Below are 18,932 nucleotides of genomic sequence, written 5' to 3'. Positions count from 1 at the left end.
CAGAGCGTGTGTGGGTCTGTGCTGCTTATGTTGAAAGCAGGCATGAATTTAGGGGAAAAAAGGGAAGGCAGCTATGAACCCTGCCAGCATTGCCTCATCTGGGCCATGCTTCCGATCATGTATGTGGAATGTAATTTGTCTCTGCACCATTTGAAGGATGATCAACCTCCAGTTTGTTTTTCGCTGAGCACACAGTATGGTTTTAACTGTCATGGTTGCAAATGAGGAATTCCCATTGTTGCTGGAGAAAGGAATGCAACTTGCAACAACTACGTAGTGCCCGACTGGGTGCGAGAGCTCCCCGGGTGCTGTTGACTGACTCAAACCATCGGCTGGTCTAGATCAACAAGTGTAAAGAATAAAGAGCTATAGAGCACAATACAGTCCCTAAAGAAATTGTTGCATGACCGTGAAGAAACATGCCATGCAGTTACTAGCTACAAAGGCTTTAATCGCATCTCACAAGTCTGAACAATATATCCCGCTCTGAAAAGGCAGCATTCTTTCTACACCTCCCTCACTTCCCCTTTCTTCAGTAAAACCCCAAACTTCTGACAAGTTTTGTGTTGGTGCATACAAGTGATAAAGAAACAGCAATGCTCCAATGAATTTATGCAATTTAACTGTGTTTGCAGTAAGTCGTTCTTGTAGTTGTGTACCAGTGTGAACAGGTGGGAGGGAGTGATTGGGATGCATCTAGTACAGACAGACAGGAGGGAGATGCACATCTTCGGAAGTCAGGGGGACAGGGGGAAGACAGGTTGCTGCTGAGTGAGCAATGCTGTATAAATATAAATGTTAAAAGGCTTTGCCTTATATACTTTCAGAGTCTCCTCAACTTAAATAAAGCCTTAATTAAAATTTTAAACACAGGAGAATTTCCCAGCAAGAATGGGCAGAGGATCTGAAGTTCCAGTCCTGGCTTTGAAGCTAATGTCCTCTGTGGTGTCATTGTCTCTGTTAAGCTCTGGGAGTTCCCCAGCTGGTTCATGGAGATGATAATACTCGTAGGCCTGTGAAAAGATCACTTGTGACACAGGATTTAATTTGCAACTTGTAGCATATGCACCCAAGAAAGGGCAAACGTGGCCAGCTTTACAGGCGTGTAATACTTGCAGCGCAGAGCCTGAAGGACTAAGCATTGTTAAAGGGCTAAGGGGAAATAACCAGTCTGTGACTTTATGCTCTTGCTTTTCCAGGCTATTGAAAACTTTGCGATGACAGTAAAAACAACAGCACAGATGCTACAGACCTTTGGAACAGACCTCGCAGAGACTGAACTTCCCAACGACGTGCAGTGCACGGAGGAGCTCCTCTCCGCACACACCGACCACCACAGCAAGCTGAAGGTGAATGTTATCTCATGACAGCTCCATCAACACAATGCATGGTTTCTGATTTAACAAAGCTTCTGCCATCATTTGGGAGTCCATTGTGTGGAAACTACTGAAGAGGAGAGAAACCTGGATTCAGGAGGTCCATTCGATTCAACTATGAAAAAGGACTTACTACAGCTTCAGGAATGATAGAACAGGGAAATGTCTCTTCTCCTGCATGAGAGCGTATGATGGGATCACATCTGGAATATCATGGGCTCCTGATGCAGAGTTCATCACAAAGGTTGAACTCACACTGGAGCAGATGTAGAGAACATCTGTGAGGATAATCCGGGAACAGAGAGAGTGATCTAACTAGATGATGACTATCATCTTGTTTTTTAAAAAAAAAGTTGGGGCAAGTTTAGCTTTGCAGAGTAATACTCAGGAGAAAACATTACTGCTGTCAAGAAGCACCTTAGGTTAAACACAAGAGAAAAAAAATCGTACTTAAGCTATATTAGCAAAAGAACAAGTTTTATGCAAGAAGTGTGCAGTGACTTGGGGACTCCTCAGCTGACATGGTAATGTTTGAGCCTCATTGTCCTTTTCACTGCTCATCTTTCATGCTGGGAAGACACCACCTTCTGTGGATGACTCCTTGGCAGCTGACGTGCTGTGGCTCAGCATGCCACGGCGTTGTTTCAGGAAATTCCAGTAAGAAGTGCAAGTTCTCGGCACAGTCCCCCAGCTCACTGAATGAACTGCAGCGCACAGTCAGTTTGTGGTAGAATACTTTATTCTGCAGATTGCCCGGTCAGAAATGCAATCCGCTCAGGAGTTATATACTACTCCTTTTCTCAGAAATATATCTGTATTCAAAGTGAATGGATTTAGTCTTTGCCTTTCTAGAAAGACATACTGTCTTTGGTAAGCATTTATATTTTGTTCCAAGTATTTAATACCTCTGACAGGATACTCCTTTAGCATTACTATGTTGTCCATCTTAGAGATGTGAGTGTTAGAATAAGTACACACAACTTGTTTGGCTTGTTTTTTTTCCCTCAGGATGAGCTGAAACTAGCTGTGAAGCAGGGGGCCACCCTGCTGACATGCATTAGGGAGCCAGTCACCCGAAGCGCCAACAGCAAGCTCAGTCCAGATGAACTGGAAAATGTGGCAACAGTGGAAAGGTCAGTGAAGCTAGATTACCTTGTGCAAGTCACTCCTTTATTCCTAAGAAGCGCAAGTGTAGTTTAAATGATTTGAATATGCAGGTTATAAATTCCCACTGGTTCAGCTTTTCAGGGTTTATCAAACATGTAATTCAGAGAAGAGAGTAGCTTTGAGGAAGTTACTTGTTTGAACTTGCCTTGACAGTTTAATTAAGTCCTGAATTTCCTGGTAATTTTTGGTTGGACCACTAACTACCTGGTGAAGATTTAATGTGGGACTTACCTCCCCCAAAACGCATGCGTTCTCCAAGCTTTTCTGTGTGGCATCTGAATCCATGTGGATGAGAGGGTATGTGCTTGTGCGTGGCTGTGGAAACCCTGGGGGAGGGACAGATGACGATGGTCCTCTGAAACATACCCCTTCACAGCTGCAGAGAGAGAGAGAAACCCCTTTTCCTTCCCACAATGCTAATTATTACCATAAAGCATTTAGTCACCGTGTAGAAGTTTCTGCCGTGCCACGTGACGCGGTGGAAAGAGAAATGTCATGCCAGTGTTTCAGCGTGTCTGCATTCACTGGGAACAAAGCTGCCAAAAGTAAAGCTGAGCTGATATTTTTCACTGAATACCTTAAAATCCTTTAAACAGTCATCCCAAAGGAATTTGCGAATTCATCTTGAATTCAACAACTAGCTTTGATTAAAAACATGTTTTTCAGGGATAGATTGAAAACAGAACTTTTTTTTTTTTTCTGAGAGGAATAGGAGGGAGCTGTTGGTGTTTGCCCCAATAACTTGATGATTCCAGCACTCGCTGGACTTGTAGGAGATCAGGCCTGGTCCCCTGCCTGCCCAAAGAGTGCCCATCTGCTGAAATATGGGATATTCAGGGAAGACTTTCTTTTCACTTTTTTTCCTGTTTAAACCGTTCTACTTTGTAACATAATTAACAGACCATTGAGAGACTGTGAGGATGACTCACTAGTCTGGTGTCAGACATTTTACTCCAGATGCATCACACCTTGATAATAATTTCTTTGCAAATGAATGTTTTGTCATTTACATGATGAGATACAATGTCTACGAGAGGCATTATGAACTTTTAATCTATTGTTTTTAATGGACTGGGAAAAGTGATTCAGTCCTTTTCTATTTCTGATGGGTGAAGAAAATAAACAAGTTGTCGAGTTGTGCTTTAAACATTCCTCAAGATAATAATTGCATCACATTCAGTCTGCATTAGCCTGGGGTGAATTATCTGTGAGGAATGGGGTGGAAGCTGGGGAGACACAGCTGTCTTTGCCAGCACATGGAACAGCTCTGTGTTCCTGGGGCAGGTCAGGAGGCAGGACAGCAACTGCCACGGTGTAGTTGTCACTCGTCAGTCACACTCCTGCCTGTCCCACTGCGAAGTCCATTCTCTTTCGTTTAAGGGAAAGTTGACACAGAGCCTTCATACATGGGTGTGGGCTCCCTACCATCTCCCTACTCTGCTTTCTGCCATCAATTGCTGTAACTTGAAAGAAATGAACTATGGGAAATAAGTACGTTCTTTTCCTTGTAACTTCTTAACAGGTTGTTGGCTCAGTTGGATGAAACAGAAAAGGCTTTTGATCAATTTTGGACCAAGCATCACCTCAAACTAGAACAATGCCTGCAGCTTCGACACTTTGAACATGATTTTAGAGAGGTATTTCATTTGTGTGTTCTGTCTAGCCTTCTCTGGTAAATAAGGTCAAATTTTACCCATACGCAGAGTGTACTGACAATCCAAAAAGGAGGCTGGGAGAGAAGCCCTTCCTTATGAAATAGGAAAGAGATATTAAAAAATTAAATTCTCGACAGCTATCAGATAACATAGAATAGACTCATAGAATCATTTAGGTTGGAAAAGACCCTTGGGATCAGCGAGTCCAACACCAACCCCACTCTACAAAGTTCTCCCCTACACCACATCCCCCAACCCCACATCTAAACGAGTCTTAAACACATCCAGGGATGGTGACTCCACCACCTCCCTGGGCAGCCTATTCCAGTGTCTGGCCACTCTTTCTGGGAAGAATTTTTTCCTAATGTCCAGCCTAAACCTCCCCTGCTGCAGGTTGACGCCATTCCCTCTTGTTCTATCGCAAATTACCTGTGAGAAGAGACCAGCACCAACCTCTCTACAGTGTCCTTTCAAGTAGTTGTAGAGAGTGATGAGGTCTCCCCTCAGCCTCCTCTTCCTCAAACTAAACAGTCCCAGCTCCTGCAATCGCTCCTCATCAGATTGATTCTCCAGGCCCTTCACCAGCTTCGTTGCCCTATCTATATCTTACAACATTTGAATAAGGCACAGTGAGGAAGGTGCCAGGCTGTTAGGCTGTTGTGAAACACATTCTTTGCGATAAATCATTTTGCATTTATGTGTGATGTTACCAAACATCGCTGCTTCTGGGACGGTAAGTTGCCAATGCCATCAGAGTCAACGGAACGCAGTTCAGAAAGCCCATCTGTCAGCCCACAGGCTGGAGTAATACAGACCCTGCAGTAATATAGACTCTGGAGCTACAAATCCTTGAGACTGTGTGCACCTAAATAAATAGTGAGAAGCGGGGCAACTCTTTGAAGAATAGTTGATTGTTGCTTTATTCCTTGGCTTTTCCATTTTGGAACGAGCTGAAAGACTAAACTTGAGATGCAGACTCTTCTAAAAGATGTAGGCAAATGTTTAGAAGCCATAAGTTTGTTCTAATTTTATGAGTATCTTGTGATGGGGCTTGGGGTGGGATTTTTTGTTATTGTTTGTTTGTTTGCTTTATGGTTTTGTTTGTTGTATTTTAGGTGAAACTGGCATTGGATAATCTCATGGAAGGGCAGGCAGGCTTTGCTGACATTGGAGACAGCGTGACTCGAGTGGAGCACCTCCTTAGGGAACAGAAACAACTGGAAGAGAAAGGACAGGTTTGCACACAATATAGTATTCTAGCTGCTACGGAAGTGATCTTCTAGACACTTCTCTGTCACTGTCCTTACAGCGTGCTTACTCTCTTCTCATGAGTCATTATTTTAAATTGCAAAACTCAGATCCTAATTCCCAGAAGTCAGGGTTGTTCAGACCCAGTAGTTCCAGTTAATTACTTGGGAAGCTACAATCCAGTTCAAAAAATCAGTATTTCAAACCAGGAAAGGTTAGGTCCACCTTTGGAATCTGAGAAGCTCGGAATGCTTAACAGGTTACCTTGGCCAGGTAACTTTTAAGACCATTCTATTCAGACTCATGGCAGTTTGAGGAATGCCCACACCTTCCAGTAAACACTTTTCTTTTCCAGACATTTGGACTTTGTAATTCCATCGGCTGGCCAGCTGTGATAAACATCACTTTTGGCATTATTAGAAAGCATTGAGCATACAAGTAAGTTGAATCAGAGGACGATGCACATGAACAAATGGAAAAGCTGACGTTCATCTTTTTTAAGAATAGGATTAAGAGTAGAAACATTGTGATCTTTGCACAGCTCTTCTGCAGAAGCCGAAAGGAATAAAAGTTATAGTAACATACGTTTTCCTTCCACTGTCCACATTCCATAATGTATTGACGTGTGCTCTATTCCTGTTAGCCACCTCTACCTTCATCCTATTGTGACTAAGCTTATGAATTGTACTCGGTCAGTAGGATCTGAAGAGTTTTCCAAAATCTGTCTTGGAATCAAAAATAAACTAAAGTGTTATAAACCTGGCAATTAGCGAGTGAAAAAAATAATAGGGTTTTTGAACATTGTGAACTTTGCAGGGAAAAAACCTTGCATAATGAATGTCCCCAGTATGTGAGCAAGAAGGCGGCATGCGCTCACAGAATCACAGTTACCACAGAACGATTAAGGATGGAAGGGACCTCTGGAGGTCATCTTGTTCAACGACCCCGCTCAAGCAGAGAGCTTGAGCGCTCTCAATGACACCGCTCAATGCCACTGAGAGCAGGTTGCCCAGGAGGGCAGGTTCTCCAGATAGCTTTAGAATGTCTTCAAGGATGGAGACTCCACAGCCTCTCTGGGCAACCTGTTCCAGTGTTTGGTTGCCCTCACAGTAAAAAAAGTGTTTCCTGATGTTTGGACGGAACCTCTTGTGTTTCAATATACTCACTGACAACAAAGTTGGTCTTTGCTGTAAGACATGGTCAAAACTTACTTCACAAAGTAAGACATATCAGGTAGATTAATATCCCAAACCTTTACCTTCAGGCTACAGCAGGGATTACAGAGATGGATTGTCTGTATTACGCGTGTCATTTTTAAGACCTAACTTTGGATTTTTTTCTCATTAATTTCACAGGAACCGTTGGAGAAGGCCCAGTCTTTAGCTCTCCATGGAGAACAGCTCATCCAAAACAACCATTACGCAGTTGACTCCATTAGACCAAAGTGTGTTGAACTCAGGCGTATTTGTGATGATTTCACCAATGAGACCAAGAAAAAGTATGATATTTTGGGAAAGTCTCTTGAGCTGCATAAGCAGTTAGATAAGGTGAGTGAACCTTCTCAGATAACAGTCCTGGAAAGGTTCTACTGAAAATGAATGTTTTTATAAGCTCAGGTAATTTGGATGAAGAGAAAAAGTATTTATTCCTTTTTTCTCCATTTCATTCAGAAACTGTTGCTATAAAAATTGGAGCAGTAACTTCCCATAATTATGGTCTTAAAATGATGAAAAGTAGGAAACAAAACTAAGAAAAAATTGAGCAAGACCTAAATTTGAAATGAGAACCAAATGTATTCCAGTGCCTAAAAATGAACAGTTTACTGCTTATTTGGTTGTTTCGCTTTCTCTGCTAGAATAGCAAGCTAAATGCTTTGACAGTGTCTGCATGCTATTCCAGCCTCATTTGAAACAGGAATTACCAAAACTTTATGGTAAAAACCTGCTTTGGAGTATTTTTAACTGAGTTTTACAGGCCTAAGAAGTTTTGGGGAATTTTGGTATGGTTCAAATATTTGTTTCAGTTTTTGGATAGTTGTGTGACTGAACACCAAAATGACGTAGTAGAGCTGACAGATTTGATTTGCAGCAACCACAGTAACACTTCTCCTCTTTGCTTAGAACATTTTTATTTCACGTGTTACTGGACCATCTAGCCCATGAGAGCGGAGTTGAACTGGCTGTTGTTCTGTGTATCTAGGTGGGGGGACTTGCGGCCAGGAGCTGTTGGGTGCTACGAAGTAACTTTCATTCTCTGTAGTGACATCTTAGGGCAAATCTGTATTTCATGGAGTAGAAGCAACACTTCACGACATGGACTGTCAGTGATGACGGAGTCTTTTTTACCCGTTTTTGTTTAAAGGCAAGCCAATGGTGCGAAGCTGGAATCTACCTCTTGGCTTCCCAAGCTGTGGACAAGTGCCAGTCACAAGAGGGAGCTGAAACTGCACTCGTTGAAATTGAAAAATTCCTGGTAACAGCCAAGGAACACCAGCTCTCTAACCCGAAGGAGTTCTACAATCAGTTTGACATGATCCTGACCCCCGAAATAAAGGTAAAACCCCTCAGATGTGCGTGCACTCACTTAGAATTTCAAAATTACCAATCGCCTTGTACAAGCGAGCATACTGGGCTATTTATTTGAGTCTGATCAAATACACTTCTTTCTGTACACCACAAGGGCACAGAGGGGAGCACTTGGGGACACGTGTTTCACTCAAATGAGTAGTCATGGAACACATTTGTGATTTTCTCCAGAGCAGTGCGAGAAAGACTGCATGAGTCACCGTGTGCTGCTCGGTGAAACAGCTCTGTGCGGAGTGCACGGGCTGGGTTGCGTTACACTGCAGCACCGTGCGATCTTCAGCTCTAGTCTGAGTGGGTAACACAAGTCCTTTCTTAAGCTGCTCAGTCCAGCACTGACAACCGCTTGTTGTTTGCCTTTTCTTCACGTAGGCCAATGCCCAAAGAATTCTACAAAAACTAGAAGATGTACAAGAAATGTTTGACAAGAGGCAAGTAAGCCTGAAGAAGCTGGCAGCCAAACAGACCCGGCCAGTACAACCTGTTGCCCCACATCCTGAATCTTCCCCAAAGCGAGCATCACCAAAGATTACCAGACCAGCAGGAGTAGGTAGGCCTTGAACAGCTGCTTTCAGATACACACCAATGTTTTGTCCACGCGGTCATGTTTAATTTTTATTATCAGAATGAAAACTTGCATTTGCTGTTCAGTGTCAGCCTTCTCAGCCCAGCCGTTAAAAATGAACGTGAAGTAGCTGTCACTGCAAACATACAAACAAGGGGGAATAAAAAAAAAAAATCAGGCTTCTCTCCCTAGGCCTAATCTACCGGGTACGTTTCTATGCTGTTTCTCAGCATGTCTTATATTGCTAATTCTTGAAAACCCAAACCAGGCTAGCCCCTACAGGTGTGCAAAGTAAGTGTGAGACCCTCTTTTACACTGCACATACTGTAATGTGATGTTTGGCTTTAAAGGGTCACAGTCCCTCAAGTTTCAATCAGATACTCGCAAAGGTTAAGGATTCATCAGCGACACTGACTCATTTGTGTAATTTTTGCTTTTTCCCTCTACAGAACTGTTTATTCACTTTCTAGTGTTGTCCTCCACTAATTAAAAAAGTTGGACATTGCTTCTGTTTGGAGTTTAGGGGAAGTTCCTGATTTGAGGTTAGTGTGTGCCTTTAGCCAAGATAGACATGTTCTGTGGAGAAGAACCTGGCCAAAGCTAATTTGAGACAGTGCTTCTTGGAGACCAGCTACCCGGTGTGTGGTGGCAGGAAGAAGCTGTGCCTTTTCAGCAGAGATAGTTATAAGAAACTAAAAAATGGAACCTTAGGACTTTTTAAAGAGAGAACCTTTAGCAAAAAGCCTTGAAAGGACTAATTTACATGGACAGCATACAATAAACTTTGCTTTCTAGGCATACTGTCACAAGGTCACACAAGTGTCCCTGTTGTTCTTCTCTGATTCCCAACACTCATCCTTTCTCACCAAGGAAGATCATCATCTTCCAGTTACCGTGCCGGTTTGACATCTGTACTTTTTCCCCAAACCACGCTAGCTGTGTTCTGAACAGACGGTTGCTGCCTCAAGCTTCAGCGTCACTATTGGCTTAAGGCAAGGTGACACCGCGGTGCCTTTGAAGAGGTTCTGCTCTGCTGCCCGCATCCTCCCGCAATGCCTTCCCCTCTTGTTGGTAGTCAGTTAGCTGTGTGAGTTGCGATTTACCTGGGCAACTCAATGAACTGACTGCGGCAATGTAGTAGTTAGTTTTCCATTGCATGTGTTAGAAAAATGTAGGGAGCTCTGGAGACCATATACACAATCACCTTCTCAAAGCAGCGCTAACTTTGAAGTTGATCAGATTTATTGTTCACTGCGTGGCCACTAGTGCTTCAGCAAAGAGAAGTTGCAGGAAAATGGGTTACGGGGTCGATAGGTCAGAGGTGGTTAGTCCTTGTCAGTGGCAGTACAGTTTCAGCATGGCTTTCACCTATCGTGAAACCCCGTCTTCAGCCTAAAGGCTGGTCCTGTGTTCCTGTTCGTGCATGCAGTCTCTGGGTTTGTGTTTCTTGAACTTCTTTCTTGTCATTTTAGAGCACTTGCAGATGTTTTTAACTTAACTTTTGGTATAGGGAGAACCTTAAAAAATAGTCACTAGTATATAAATGACAATGCTTTAGGTTTTCATTCTTGTTCATACAGCCAGTCCAATACTGTCAGCTCTTTCACAGAACATCATGAGATGCTCCCTTGCTTTGCCGTTCAGTGTTCTAAAACCCAATACAGGGTAACTGTGTGACAAAGGTTAGCCTCTGATGTGCTGTTGCAAACTAACAGGTAGCTGAAATTTATTTTAAAATGTTGCTGCAGTTGTTCTCTGAGGAGATGTGAAGCGCAACGCAGTCCTGTTCAGACGTTGATTAGATGACTATGGCATCTCATTCGCATTCTTTGTGCCTGAAGATGACTCACCTAGAGTACCTCTGTACAAAGAAACAGAAGTCCCTGACTATCTGCAGCTTATCCTGGGGCTCAAAACCAGTTACTTTAACTGCCGTGAACTGTACATGTATGTTTAAATCTACTGTGTAATGGCATCCTCTGGTATTACCCAACTGTCCACTACAAAGAGTTATACTTTGAATTTCCTGAGTGCCCTTTCCCTCAGAATGCCAAAGCATTTGGCAAGTACTGGTAAGTATTTTAACCTCCCTGTTTATCAGAAAGAAAACTGAAGCACAGATAAGCCGAGTGATTCACCAAGGAGTTCCACAGTCTGAGTGACGTGTGGCTGAGAATAGGAACAGGGACACGGAGTCCTATTCCCAGCCTTGAAAATGAGGCTGTGAAATTCTGTTCCTGAAGCTGTCCTCTTCTGGACCTTCCTCGGTGCCCTTTCTTCACGTTCGCCGCATCAATGCGGAATCAGCATTTATTTATGGGGACAATTTATTGAGCAGCATCTTGGAAAAATGAAAGAGGCTGAGAGCACCTTCTTGAAACAGATGCCGTATAACTCATTGTTATTTGTTACCTGAATATTTCTAAAACCATGCAAAATAGAATATGGCAACAGCAAAACATGATGTTCCTAGGCTGTGTAAATACCAAGGCAGGCAATGGCAATAAATGTGGTAAACAGAAATAGAAGACCAGAAAGAAAGGCTTTTGCCCCCAGGCAGCAGGTGTAACAATACCACCGCAGCATCGCAATGGTTGCCTTTGAAAGGAAAAATAGTTGCATTCGTTCCAGAATGGGTTTTATTTTGTTTTGTTTCTATTTGCTGACTCTCCATTTCCCTAACAAGGAGTGGCAGGGAAAATTCAATCCAATTCAGGGTGCTAATGGAAAAATCTTAACAGATGCGAAGGCTCAGGCATGAAATCCTCCGTTGTTGTGAGTCTCTGTTCCAGGTGGACATGTACCTAGGTGCATACAGGCAGAGCTGGCCCCAGAGCTGCCAGAAAGGGCAGGTTTCTGTCAGGGAAACGGCTGTGACAGTTTCTTATGTCTGTGTCCTTAGGGTCTCTGGTGACTCTTGGCAAAGTCTTACCCAGTGAAGATCCAGAAAGGCAGCTCAGACCTGCAGTGGAAACTCTCCCTCACCCAGTGCTTTTCAGTGGGTCTGGAAATTCTGAAGCAAAATTTTAAATTCATTCCACTTTTGCTTGAAGCTTTTGGTTTCACAAAGGAACTTGTAAATTTTGCAGGGACAGGGGACAGGCCTGTTCAACACCGAAAAACTAGTACTGGAATTATCATGATGCTCCAAAGTTTATGCTAGCTGGACTTGATGCGCATTTTAGCTGTGGGAATCTGATTAAATATTATTCACAGATCAACCCAGAAAAGGCAGAAAACCCTCTGCTGACCCTCTTATAACAAGTGCCTTGAAAATATTTTAGTAGTATATACGACGCCTTATTTCAAGGAGAGCTCTGCTTAGTCCCGCTGGAAGCTGTGTGAATACTGCTGACGGCTAAACTCGCCCCTGTATGTGCTGGGGGAAGTTCCTTTGCTCTCGTTCACTTTGGAGGGCATCACTTTTGGTTATTTGACTACACGTTTGCAGACTGTGTTTCTGTACAAAACTCCTTGGCTGGAGTGGATTGGGATAAATCCACAAAGTTAAAGCCAGTACTGCCCGTCGCCGTCAGGCACAGCAGGGTAAGCCACAGAGCTGTAAAGGATAACAGAAGCTATTAGGGATGACTGTAGTTAGCATTTTTCTATTTCCATTTGCTTGTAACTGTCCCAAACTCTAACTCTGAAATGAAACTTTCCCAAAGGCTATCTTCTTCAGCATGACACTTTCTTGGAACACTTCAGTAAAAATAGTTTGGGCATCTCAGTGAACAAAGCTAGGAAAGTTGTCGTCTTGCAGTTACCTTTGTGGTGAGAACTGGAACACAGCAGTACAAAATAGTTTTGTCCCTTCCTAAAGTGTCCAGATTAGGCAGTATTGTAAGCGCCTGGGGGGGGGGGGAATCTCAGCTCATACACGTTCATTATGTATGAACTTGCTACAGTTTGGCTCCTGTAGTCTCATTTCCTTCGTTGTCAGCAAAAATCTTTGGGACCAAGAGACACAATATGTTTCTCATCCCCTGCACTGCTTGTTTCCTTACAGCATGATTTTGCAGCGGCTTAAGCCCTTCTTAATGTGGGGCTGTGGGAGTCTCCCTCGCTCTCTTTGCCCCGCACAGCAGCGTGTGACCCCGCTTTCCCTCGGCGCTCACATAACCAGTGGGAACAAAGCAGGGAACTGAAAATGGCCACCCTGGGGGGTGATTTAGTTTGTTTTGGCTAGTTCAGCTCCTTATCATCCAGTTCAGTGAAGAGCAGTGCTGACAAGAAAGGAGACAGAAGTGTGTGGGCAAAGGCTGGGAGGAAGGGGAGAGCGGCACCAGCCCCGGTTCGGAGGAGGAAGGGGAGAGCGGCACCAGCCCCACTTCGGAGGAGGAAGGGGAGAGCGGCACCAGCCCCGGTTCGGAGGAGGAAGGGGAGAGCGGCACCAGCCCCACTTCGGAGGAGGAAGGGGAGAGCGGCACCAGCCCCGGTTCGGAGGAGGAAGGGGAGAGCGGCACCAGCCCCACTTCGGAGGAGGAAGGGGAGAGCGGCACCAGCCCCAGTTCAGATGGGTTTCAGCTATTCTGGTGTCAGCCCTGGAGCTGTGGCTGCTTACTGCTGCTTTCACTCCTGCTGACACGGGAAGGAGAAGCTGGTGCAGTAGGCGAAGAGGTTTTGACCCTGTTAAAAACCCAGTTTATGTGATTCAATTTAGTGCAATCTGGGGAGGGGGGGTTGTTTTTAATAACTTATGCAACTACGTAAAGAAATCTACATTGAAAGAACAGTGAAAGACTGGGCAGGGCATGTGCTCTTGAACATGTGAAGTGGCATTTAATACTTGGTAATCTGAAAATTCAGTTCTCAAAATGTCAAGTTGGTCTCCCAAAGTAGCTATTCTCTGTTGATCTTTATCTGTGGAACTCGGAGCTCTCAGGGTGGTTGATAACAGCCTGTTACCTCTGAGAAATGTTGTGAGAACCAGCTCAGTAAGTATTTATGAAGCACTTGAATTGTAAAGGACCATTAGGAAAAAAAAAAAGGACAATCGTTTTCAGAGCAGGGATTTAAGTAGCATATGGATAGTAAGGCTCTGGGTCCCCACTGAGAAATACAGATACATCAAAATAGTGAATAGCTGCTCATGAATTAAGTGGTTTTGATTGCATGTACTGAATGAGGAAAGGATTCTTAGAGGAGGGTAGACCAAGATGTCGTAGCAGGGAAGGGGCAAAATTAGGGTTGCACATGTAGCTTTGCTTCTGGCATCTCTCATCTTCTAAATGCTATAAAGTATTCACCTAGGGATTTCTTTGTGTGCAACATAAATGTGAAATACAGGAGCAGCGATGTCAAAATTTCTGGAGCTCATTAAGCAAATAACATGTTTAACAGCACATTGTACATACAAAATCCATGACTCACCCTACAGGCATCTTAGCCAACTGGGAACATGAAATTCGTATGGAGGAACACAGCTGGAGCCTTTTCAATTCTTTAAATAATAAAAATTAAACTGGTTCCATCTCAGATAAATGTATAGGACTGCTCGTTGGGTCCATTCCAGCATTCCTCACAGTCGCTAACACATAACACGCACTAACTAATAACAGCTGGATAGAGGATAAAAGAAGAATGTCTTGCAAGAGTCAGGGGCTGTGTGCGGGAGAAGGGAGGCTGCATGGGCATCAGCTGACTCAGAAAAGATGGTGCATGTGATTTTCATTAATGGTTTTGGGAAACCACCCCTTTCTATAGTTCGAGATATTTCTATAAACGAAGTAGAGAAAAGGAAAAGATGCTTTCAATTTTGTGGCTGTAGGGCTGCTAGCGTGCTTGGGCAAGTCCAAGGAAACCAAGTAGCATGTCTCCTTGCAGAATAATACTCCACATACAGGGCCTTGCTCTGTGCTGCTTATATGGGCGGATTTTCAAGGGGCTTGACCGCAATTTTGCTACAGCAAAGAAGTATAGATTATATTGCCTAAGAATGGAAAAGACTTTCTGTATTAAGTCACTAAATGATAAACCTTAGATGCTCCAGTGTTTCTTTAGCTGACTAAGCATGCTGTTTTGTCATCATCAGCATTCAAAACCGCTATTAAATAATTAATTCTCTTCAAACTCACGTTCCTGGGGCAAAGCACGAGCTGCGAGCCCAAAATAAACACTTTAGCAGACTAGTTGTTTCCATGCCTGACTTCGATTCTGCTGTAGGTGATTAGCGAGAATGGACAAACTCTCCCACAGAAACCAGATGGGGACGCAGGTTGGGATTGGGAAGTTCACCCAGGACCTGAATGTAAAGCATGGCTCTTACCTGAGGGGCGCTGTGAATACCTTCAAGTGCTGGGTCTGTGTCATAGACTTTGGCTACAGAGCCTGTCTGGTGCTAGCCACTGAGTTACATTCGCTCTGGCAGGAGCAAAGGGGAGCCCAGGTACCTGGATGGACTAACCCAGCTCTCTCCGAGTGCCGGGAGCTGCGCACAGTTCTGGTTGTGCCTCCCTGTGCGATGTAACCCGCTGCGAGACACGAGCTCCTGGGAGATGGTGCCTGGACCTTGCATGAAACCACAGCCTTGCCCCACGGGCAGCACAGCAAGTTGTCCTCACTGAATTTATTCCAGTGCTGGAGAGTCTGTGAAGCAACATTGAGCGCATGCCCTTTCCTAGCAGCTTTAGGGACAGTACAGCCCACCTTACCCCTTGCGGCAGGCTAGGTAATAAAACTCTAATTCCATATTTATCATCCAACGTGTTCATAAAAAACTAGTGAGCTGTCCTAAAGCCCCACGGGAGAAGCACAGTGGTGCTCCAGGTGAATGCGAGTGATAGACCCAAACCCTGCTTTACTGTAAACATCCTTTCAATAAAAAGTTTACCTCCGCATACAATGCCCTTTAACTATATTTGCTTTAAAAGCATCAAGCAATGTAAAATACTAATGAATTCAAAATGAATTCTTCATTACTCATTATCCAGGGGAGTACTGTGAAACAACAGGATGAAAACAATCTTGAAACCATGCAGATTGGAGATTGTTTGTAGGTCTAGTTTGCCCTTGTTCCCGGGCCTTTGTTCTTCCAGTAGGCAGTTGAACACCATCACCTTCGGCTTCCTCGGCAATACAGTAATGACCTCGAAATGGCCAACCGTACTGAATTTTGTGAGGGAGTTTCCCTTATAAAATATTTACAGTTCCAGAGTACTTAGCTGCTTCTTTCTAAATGACTGCAGAAACTACTTAACTGGAGTGACATGCAGCAGTCTCTGAACACGGGCCATCCAGTAACTCAAAAATACTCTGGAGCATAACCAAAACCAGATTCCTTCCGGTTTTCAATTCATTTCTGGGTCAAATTGGAAGGGGAAAGTTTGCTGTGTTGATCTGAATCAAATTCACCCCTGAAATACGAGCGGTTGGATTTGACTGTTTCCTTATCTTGTATCTGCCACCTTCTTTCTGACACGTGGCATATTGATGAAGCCGAGTAAAGTAATAAACCGACCGGGGTAACGTGCTGGGTCAAGGAGCATCTGCACTTGGCCTTTCTGTGAATGTGTCATCTTTCACTTAAACCGGCCAGCGCTGTCATTCCTGGGTCACCTGGAGCTCTCCGAGTTTGCAGGGTGTGATCCAGACAACGGAGTCATAAGGGATTTCCATCCTTTCTGCTGACTGCTTTCGGCCAGGATTGCCCACCAGCATCAACCATCCCTTCAAGTCAGAGAGTTTTCTGGTTAACGAACAGGTCAAACAACTTGGTATTGCTGACCACGCTGTTCTAAGCAAAAGTTCTCGTGTTTCCTGAAGTGATTTCCTTTGCTTCCATTGCTTTTAATAACACATCCAGTCATATACAACTTGGGAATTAGCTTTGTAGAGCAATCCAACGGACTGAACTCAGATTTAGATGGGGTAACTGAACACTGGCAGCCTATCTGGGGGGGTCAGGATTAGCCTGGCAAGCGTGCGGGGAAGAGAACGAGACAATGTCTTGGGGTTTTTTAATTGAGTTGGGATTTTTCTGATCAAGTCTTAGATTGGTTTTCTTTTTTTTAAATGCTGATTTTTCAAGGTATGAATGAGAGATAGTTGGGAGAAGCTCCAGGACAGAATATTGTTATTGTGATACGTATGATCACAGCCTGCGTCTTGTCAAGGTTGTGGTAGATGAGAACTTAAGGCTCAATAGAATTTCAGGATGCATTAATATGGAAAAGAGTGGATTTGCTGATGTTTATAACCACTTTACGCAGGGATTCATGGGGAAAAACATAAAAAAGCCTGTCTGAAAATTTATCAAATAGTTGATGAAGGTTGGTATTCTGGTTTTGCCAAAGGTAGAAATCATCCTCCCGGCAGATTAGAAAGGTATGAAGAACTTTGACAATAGGGATAAATAGCTTATATTTGCTTCATCTTGCTTTTTTCTCCACCTTCGTTTCAAGATGTCAGTACACCACTTTTTTGGGTGAAATAACAATACCTTTGAGAGAACAATTACTGCTTCATGGAAAGCTCTCTTGGGGATGGGAAAAAGGCACCTGCTGAAAGTAGTGCTCAAAATCAAACCACCCCCCTGCTGTATGTTCTGAGAGTGAGTGATGGAAGAACCAAACAGAGTCGACGTTTGCATTTCGGCTCAGTCCTGGGAACCAGAAGAACCTTCTGCTCGTTGATTCCAGCTGCTGGTGCCGGCCAGACTTTGCTGTTCCGTTGAGCAGGTTTCTAATACGGAGCCATTGTGAGGCAGTAATAGGCGTGCGATGGACGTTGCCAAGTCCTCGTGTCATTCAGCATGGGGTAAAATAGGAAGATTTAGGAAAGAGTAGGAGAGAAGCTGCTTTAATTAATGCTCTTCCCAGCCGCATGATAAGGCAGCTGAAAAGACACAGGATATATTATTGTCTGTGAAAATGATATGTTGTCTTTTTAACTGCATATAATTTGGGGTGTTTCTATGCCTTTTTTTCTTTTTTTTTTATTACATTAAAAGAATTTAATGACAAGGGCATTTAAAAAATCTGTTAACATCCTCCCTGTTCAAAGATGTCTGCATCTTTTTTTATTACATCCCTCAGCTTCTCCCAGAGAAGAAAAAGGTATTAGTTACAGCCAAGAGTCTCAACTCTGCAAGACATTAAACTTGGTGAAACCATTTTGAACAGAACGTTACTGTACGCATTTGAAAACACCAGCTTTTATTTTTGGAACAGTTCATTTAGAAAGTTTCCCCAGAATAGAACTGAAAAGGACCTAATCTCAGAATTGCAACAATTTCGTTCCTTGGTGCCCGACCCAGAGTCTTTCATAATTTCATCAGGTAGTCATACTTGGTTTTACCATGACACACGTGGTTGCCTGTATCAATTCAGCAACTAAGCACAAGGAGAGCACTGTTTGCCTTGTGCTTCTGTAACTGTGAACTCATCAATTTAAAACAGATCCAAAATGTAACAGAGATGATTTTCTACTCAAGCCAAACGTGTGCCTCCCCGTCTCACAGCTCACTCTAAGCCTTTGCTTTGGACAGCACGGGGTAAGCGGCTACGTTGCTAAGGAGGATTTTCTAGTAGCGTTAGACAGCTCATGGTCAGCTGTGGTTGATTCTGAAATCACTTCCTCAGATTCCCTGTCATTACATACATGGCCACAGTGACTTGTTGAACACCTGTGTGATTACTCTTGAGACTTCTTCATGTGATGAAACCTTATAGGGAACAATCCTTTATCATCTGACACAAACAAACCATTACCAGAACCAAAATCTCCCTTCTTTGGGAACCCATACAAGTCACACCACCTGAGCTGAAAAACTACGCAAGTGTTGGTAGAGCCGGCTGACACTTGCTGGGTTACCCTGAAGGTGGTTGCCAGGGAGGACGCCACAGCAAAGCTGACGTTACGGCGTGGAGCCGTAAGAGCCCACTGGAGACACAGTGGGGCACTGAACATGGCCCATCCCTTGTGCCAGCTGGTCCTTCACCAGCCACAATTCAGTTCTCCAAGGCTGGTCCCAGTTACCACGGATGTGACGGGAACTTTGCTCGTTGCCTGCATTAGGAAGTAGTATTTCAACTTCTAGCACACATTTTCTAATGTGACTTTCTTTTTGACTCCTTCAGCTGCCAACAGGAGGTCCACAGAAATTTCCTGTCCCCCAAAGTCCATTTCTGAAGTTGAATTATCAAAAAAGAAAAACATTAAGAAGACTAAAGGTGGAATTAAGGTAGGAGTGTCTGTGTTTTGGGGACACCCCATATTGTGAGAGAACTCAAAACAATATAAATATAGGTTTATATATTTATACTTGGAATTAAAAAATCAAACATTTACAATTTCATTCTCTGCTAAGCTTTTTTTTTTTTACACTTCGTGTTGCAGT

General features: G+C 43.6%; 1 protein-coding gene across 12 annotated transcripts in view; it reads left to right on the top strand.

Moving 5' to 3' along the window:
• MCF2L2 (MCF.2 cell line derived transforming sequence-like 2) overlaps positions 1–18,932 on the top strand; it is a 177,734-nt gene that overhangs the window by 66,542 nt on the left and 92,260 nt on the right. For all 12 annotated transcript variants that reach the window (XM_063339030.1, XM_063339025.1, XM_063339029.1 and 9 more), the window contains 8 exons: positions 1,200–1,349; positions 2,385–2,509; positions 4,066–4,180; positions 5,314–5,433; positions 6,802–6,993; positions 7,808–7,999; positions 8,401–8,578; positions 18,673–18,776. In XM_063339030.1, the coding sequence (XP_063195100.1) occupies positions 1,200–1,349; positions 2,385–2,509; positions 4,066–4,180; positions 5,314–5,433; positions 6,802–6,993; positions 7,808–7,999; positions 8,401–8,578; positions 18,673–18,776 (1,176 nt within the window). The remainder of the gene's footprint in view (positions 1–1,199; positions 1,350–2,384; positions 2,510–4,065; positions 4,181–5,313; positions 5,434–6,801; positions 6,994–7,807; positions 8,000–8,400; positions 8,579–18,672; positions 18,777–18,932) is intronic.

Source organism: Chroicocephalus ridibundus, chromosome 6 (assembly GCF_963924245.1).
Source record: "Chroicocephalus ridibundus chromosome 6, bChrRid1.1, whole genome shotgun sequence".
Taxonomy (NCBI): domain Eukaryota; kingdom Metazoa; phylum Chordata; class Aves; order Charadriiformes; family Laridae; genus Chroicocephalus; species Chroicocephalus ridibundus.
The sequence above is the reverse complement of the archived record's forward strand: the minus strand, read 5'-3'. Positions and strand labels throughout refer to the sequence as shown.